General features: G+C 22.1%; 1 protein-coding gene and 1 pseudogene across 1 annotated transcript, besides 1 other annotated feature; one reads left to right on the top strand and one right to left on the bottom strand.

Annotated features, from left to right (window-relative positions):
• Nucleotides 1–901: 901 nt before the first annotated feature.
• PGSY75_1219600 (aminophospholipid-transporting P-ATPase) lies at nucleotides 902–5,895 on the top strand (the record flags this gene model as incomplete). Its single annotated transcript, XM_018786776.1, has 4 exons — nucleotides 902–951; nucleotides 1,113–5,439; nucleotides 5,606–5,680; nucleotides 5,803–5,895. The coding sequence occupies 4 exons, from the start codon at nucleotides 902–904 to the stop codon at nucleotides 5,893–5,895; spliced, it is 4,545 nt and encodes a 1,514-aa protein (XP_018640641.1).
• Nucleotides 5,896–6,656: 761 nt separating this feature from the next.
• On the bottom strand, nucleotides 6,657–6,999 carry PGSY75_1219500 (EMP1-like protein, putative; annotated as a pseudogene; the record flags this gene model as incomplete).
• Nucleotides 6,657–6,999: a sequence feature.

Genomic DNA, 6,999 nt, shown 5'->3' with positions numbered 1-6,999 from the left:
AAAATTCTAAAAAAAAAAAAAAAAAAAAAAAAAGAAAATTTTCTTTTTTTGGAAATAAAAAATTTTTTTTCCGTATATTTTTTATTCATAAAAATATTATAATAAATATAATATATATATATATATATATATATATTGAATATATATTTGAAATATTATTTAATCCATTTTAATTTTTTTTTTTATGTATATATATATATATATTTTTTATTAAGGAAAATTTAAATTGTATTTTAGAATTTATTATAACATATATATATATTTATATTTTGATATATTCTTATTGCGCTATATTTATATAACCTACTTTTATTATTTATAAATTTTGTAAAACGAAAACATATAATATATATATATATTATATATTGTTATTTAAAAACAAATAGAAATTATGAAATTATTAACCAAAAATTGTCTTAAGATTTATAGAAATAATTTTTATATGAAACTAACATAATATACACATATATATAATATATATCTAATTAAATTCATTTCATTTTTTTTTCCTTTTTTTTTTTTTTTTTTTTTTTTTTTTTTTGTGTTGTTATATATACAATAATGATAAGAATAATAATATACGTTACATATATGTAAACACTTTTATATACATTTTGAAGTTTTTGTATAATTTGTTTGTATATTTTCCTTTTTGAATTTTTGTATAATTTTTTATTTGAATATCTTGAAGATTTAATATATAAAGTGAAAATTGTATACATATCAATATATATATATATTTTTTTTCATTTGAAATTCGATATCTCTAAAGTTAAAAATTTCAAAAAAAAAAAAAAAAATGCCTTAAATGTTTAAATATACGTATATGTATAAAACAAAACAAAAAAAGAAGAAATAATATTTACATCGCTATAAGTATAAAATAAGTAAAAGGAGAAACATGTCCTTAGTTTATAGGAAAACACTGAACTTTTTAAAAGGAAAAAATGAGTAAGTTATAAATAAATATATGTAAATTAAATTTATTATGGTTGTATAGAAATGCTAAAAAGTGTGAACAATAATTTTTTTTGTACATTTATTTGATTCTATATATATATGTATATATTTATTTATTTATTTATTTATTTATTTTTATTTTATCTTTGTAGAGATGATAAGGATATTAAAATAAACATAAATGGGGAAAACAAAAGGACCTGTAACAATTCCGTGATAACGTCTAAATATACCGTTTTTAATTTTATATTTTTAAATATGTATGAACAATTTCATAAGATATCAAATGTGTATTTTTTTTTCATTGGTATATTACAAGTAATACCTCAATTTACTGCTACCAATGGAATTCCCACAGTTTTTTTCCCCCTTCTAATTGTGCTAACAGCGAACGCCATAAAAGACGCTTTTGAAGATTGGAATAGGCATAAAACAGATAAAATTGAAAATAATAGAATGTGCTATGTTATCGTAAATGAAGAAGAAAAAAATATATATCAAGAGAAAAGTAATAAGAAGAATATTTTTAAAAAATTAAAAAGATATATTTTTGGAAATCGTAAGATTTGTAGTACTGAAAATTATTATGATGAAGATGATATGTATGATGATGAAATTACTGATATTAATGATTATATTAATAATTATGAAGAAAATTTAGAAAACATTGAAGGTACTGTTAAAAAAAGATGGAAAGATATAAAAGCTGGTGATATTATTTTATGTAGAAGATCTGAATTTTTCTGTGCAGATATCTTATTATTATGTACTAGTCATAAAAATGGCATTGCCTTTGTTGAAACCTCTAGTTTAGATGGTGAAACAAATTTAAAAGTAAAAGAAGCTAATGCATTTTTATTTAATATATTAGGCAATGATAGAAATATTGCAATTGATAAAGTGAAAAATTTAAAAGGTTTTATTTTAAGTGATAAACCAAATAAAGATTTATCTACCATGTATGGTACTATTTATTTTGAAAAGGATAAGAAAATAGATGTAGAAAATATTGGTATACAAGAATTATTAAAAAAAACAACGGAAGAAATAGAATATCGAAAAAAAAGGTTATCTAGTGTAGATTTAAGTAAGAGTAGTAGTATTATCGGAAGTAATATATGCAACAACAATAATAATAGTAATAATAATAATAAAAGTGATAATAAGAATTATATTGATGACGATGATGATGATGATAATATGGATGAAAATAAAATATTAAAAAATGATAATTATATAAGAATACCTTTTGATGAAAAACAATTTGTATTAAGAGGATGTAAATTAAAAAATACGGATTGGATAATGGGAATTGTTATATATGTAGGTAGAGAAACTAAAATACAAATGAATTCTTCAAAATCAATTAAAAAAACAAGTAAATTAGAAATATTAACAAATAAAATGACCATAATTATATGGGTCATTCAAATGATTATTTGTTTAATTTCTGCATATTATAATGCTATAATTGTCAGTTCATCTAGAAAAAATCGATTTAGATATTTACCTTTTAATTTGGAAAAGGCTAAAAAACCATACATAGTAGGAATAATTTCTTTTTTCTCATGGGTAGTTATTACAGGAAATTTCGTTCCTATTAGTTTAATTGTTACCATGAGTTTTGTTAAAGTGGTTCAAGCATATTTTATTTCATGCGATAAAAATATGATTCATAAAATACAAGCAGATGTTCCTTCATTTAGTGAACAAAAAGAAATTCCAAATATACCCAAAGATGACATTTCATCAGATGCAGATGTTATAAAACGAAGGCGATCACAAAAAATAGCAGATAACTCTTTATTACATATAGATGAAAATCAAACTGAAGAAGATAATATGGACATGAAAAGTGATTGTATAGCTGTTAAAAATAACAGTAGTCATCAAAATATTAATGGTAATAATAAACAATATTCATCTAGTAGTTTGGGAATTATTAGTAATGAAACAAAACGAGAAATTTCATCTAGAGTTATATCATTTAAAGATTCGAAAGAAAAAAATTATATATATTTTAATGCTGTACCAAGAACATCTAGTTTAATTGAAGAGTTAGGTCAAATCGAATATATTTTTTCAGATAAAACTGGAACGTTAACATGTAATATCATGGAATTTCGAAAATGTGCTATTAATGGTATTTCGTATGGAAAGGGGCTTACCGAAATTAAAAGAAATATTTTGAAGAAGAAAAATTTAGAAATACCTGTGGAACCAACCATGAAATTTAAAAAGAAAACACCTCATGTAAATATTATAGATAATGATATAATAAATCATTTAAAAGATCCAAATCATTTTAATCATGTAAATTTAATAAACTTTTTCCTTCATCTAGCTATTAATCATGCTGTTATTTGTGAAAAGGACAAAGAGGGGGTAACTACCTATTCATCCAGTAGTCCCGATGAAGAAGCTTTAGTTAATGCAGCAAAGCATTTTGATATTACCTTTTTATATAGAAGGGAAGGGAAGTATGGTATAAGTATCTTTGGAAAAATATATGAAATTGATACATTAGCAACTATTGAATTTACAAGTAAAAGAAAAATGAGTAGTGTAATTTGTAGAATACCTGTAATAAATCCTGATCATAATAATGTAAGAGACTCTAAATCATTTAACATGGAAAAGAACAAGAATAATAGTGTTGATAATTTTTGTGATGATAAAAATAATTGCAATATTATTTATAATAATAATAATGAAGGACGTACACCAGAAGTTATTACCTGTAAAAATAGTAAGAATTCCAAAATTATGCTATTTTGTAAAGGAGCTGGTAGTATGATTCTAAAAAAATTAGCCAAACGATCAGATGTAGATGAATTAACCATTGAACATATGGAAACGTATGCAGATGAAGGCTTACGAACTTTATGTATTGCACAAAGAGAATTGAGTGAAGAGAGTTTTGCCGAATGGTATCATCTTTATAAAGAGGCTTCTTTAAGTATAAAAGATAGAGAAGAGAAATTAGAAAGTGTTGCTGAATATATTGAAAATGATTTAATATTACAAGGTATTACTGGTATAGAAGATAAGTTACAAGAAGGTGTTAGTTCAACCATTGAAGATTTAAGAATGGCTGGAATTCATATATGGATGTTAACAGGTGATAAAATTGAAACTGCTATGAATATTGGTATAGCCGCAAATTTAATAGATAATTATTCAGAACAATTTATTTATACAGAAGAATATATTCAGAGTGAAGAAGCTTTAATAAAAAAAATGGATGATGATATTTTAATGGTTGAAAAATCTTTAAATATACCACATTATGATTTTGATGATGAAAATAATAATATTGAAGATGATAATAGAAAACCTTTTTTTCGAAATAATTTTATAAAGAACTTTTTTAGTGATAAGAAAAAAAATGGTTTATTAGTTAATCCAGATAAATACAATATGTTAATAAATACATTAAATTATGTTTTAGTTGTGGACGGTTCTGTTATTGATATATTATTAAGTGAAAAAATGGAAAAGAAATTCTTTTATTTAGCTGATAAATGTTCATCTGTTATATGTGGTCGAGTTAGTCCATATCAAAAAGGAGCTATTGTATCATCAGCTAATCGATTATTAAATAAAATAACATTAGCTATAGGTGATGGTGCCAATGATCGAAATATGATTAATACAGCAAATATTGGAGTAGGTATAAGAGGACAAGAAGGAGTTCAAGCATTTAATTCTTCAGATTATGGTATTAGCCAATTCCGATTTTTAAAAAATTTATTATTAGTACATGGTAGATTATCATATAGAAGAATAAGTAAATTGGTGGTATATATGTTTTATAAAAATATGGTTTTAATATTTCCATTATTTATTTTTGGTTCGATTTCTTTATATTCAGGACAAAAAATATATTTTGAATTTTTATTACATTTATTTAATGTCCTTTTTACCGCTATACCGGTTGTAATTCATGCTGTGTTAGATCAAGATATTAGTTTAAATACAGCAATGGAAAAACCAAATTTATATAAATTAGGTATACATCATTATTATTTTAATATTAGAACATTTATATCATGGGTAATGAATAGCCTTTTTCATGGATCAGTTGTTTTTCTAATACCTTTATATTTTTTATCATACTATAATATACCTACATCAGATGGAATACCATACGACATTTGGACCGTAGGATGTGCTACTTATTTTTTAACAGTTTTAATTGTTAATTTTAAAATTTTATTTGAAACCTATTATTTAAATATACTTCCCATTAGTGGTATTGCTTTAAGTATATTTTCGTTTGTGCTATTAGTTACTGCATTTTCTTTTATGTGTGTAGGAAGTATTCATCTTTTAGGAACTATAGTATATCTTGTTCAGTCACTTCGTTTTTGGCTCGTTGTTATATTGGGATTATTTACAGCATTGTTAAGAGATTACGTTTTTAAAGTGTACAAGAGAAATTTCAACCCAGAGATATATCATTTATTATTAGATCAAGTAATAAAAAAAAAAAAAAAATAATAAAATAAAATAAAAAAAAATATTATATAGTTTTTGATTATTGTATTGGTATATTTTTTTCTGTATAATTTTGTATATACATATATATATATATATATATATATATATATATATATATATGTTTATATTTGTACCTTTTTAGGAAAATGCAAAAATAGGCATGAACGATGTTATTGATCAGTTAAAGTTGAATGAATTAGATAAGGATGATGATATTGTAAGGGAAAAAAAAAAAAATAAAAAAATATAAAATAAATAAATGGAGCACATATATATATATATTACCATTTTTATCTTTACTTATTTTATATACATTTTAATTATTTTTTATTTTTTTAGAGAATTGAAAAATCCAAATCATTAGGATATGCATTTAGTGAAGCAGACCCTGCATGTATACAATTAATTAGAAAACAAGATAATATGATTTAAATAATAATTTCCGTTTTTATATTTTATTAACATATTTGTAAAATTAAATATATATATATATATATATATATATATATGTATATTTTAAATAATCTTTTTAATATTATTAATTTTATTTGTTCATAAATATATAAATAAATATATTAAATATATATTTATAAAACTTTTAACATTTAGTTTATTTACTTATTTAAAAAAAAATAAGAAAGTTTAAAATAATTATTCATATTAATTAATAAATCGTATAAGAAGAAAAAATACAAAAGTTATATATAAATTATATCTGTAATATATAAAAGATAAATATCTACATATATATCTTATGGATTGATGTTCAATAAAAGGGTTCACTACATAATAGTAAATTTAGCATATTTTATATATACCATACATCTTATAAAGGAAAAGGTGCTTCTTTAAAATTAATAGGAAGAGTCCCTAGCATCATATTCAAGTTGCTCATTTTTTTTATCGAAAATTATATTTCTTTTTTTTTTATACTTTTCTCTAATATTATTATGAATTTCATCCAAAAAAAAGAAATATTATTATTGTGTTGATTCATAATAATTAGCATTGAAACATTTGTTAACTTGGAGATATAATCCATATTATTATGGTTATATGTATAACCATAATACGTTAACTAATGTTCTTTATTATCCAACAGATATATCATACTTCTGTGACAATATAACCATTTATGAAATAAATCAATTTAGTTTTCTAATGGATTCTTATTATTTATACTGGCAACACAATTAAAACGTGTATCGTTTTTTTGTATATTTTGTTCCAAATAATTCATTTTCTTTTCTTTTCAACAACTCGTCATATATATCTACATGTTGATCATTGTTTAACGAATCATTAATTAGATCTGTACCACTATATAAACTATTGTATATCGCAGTATTCGTGGTAATATTTTTTGGTATATTCCAATCAATATTATAACTAACCTCTTGACCAGTACTACCAAGAAATCTATCCTGAATAGATGTAATAAAAGGTTTTTCTCCAAAACTATTATCCACAGTATCAGGTTGTGAGTCCGTACAAATGTTTCCAGGGGGGTTTTCGTTAGCTATATCTATATTATCA

Source organism: Plasmodium gaboni, chromosome 12 (genome assembly GCF_001602025.1).
Source record: "Plasmodium gaboni strain SY75 chromosome 12, whole genome shotgun sequence".
Classification (NCBI taxonomy): domain Eukaryota; phylum Apicomplexa; class Aconoidasida; order Haemosporida; family Plasmodiidae; genus Plasmodium; species Plasmodium gaboni.
The sequence above is the reverse complement of the archived record's forward strand: the minus strand, read 5'-3'. Positions and strand labels throughout refer to the sequence as shown.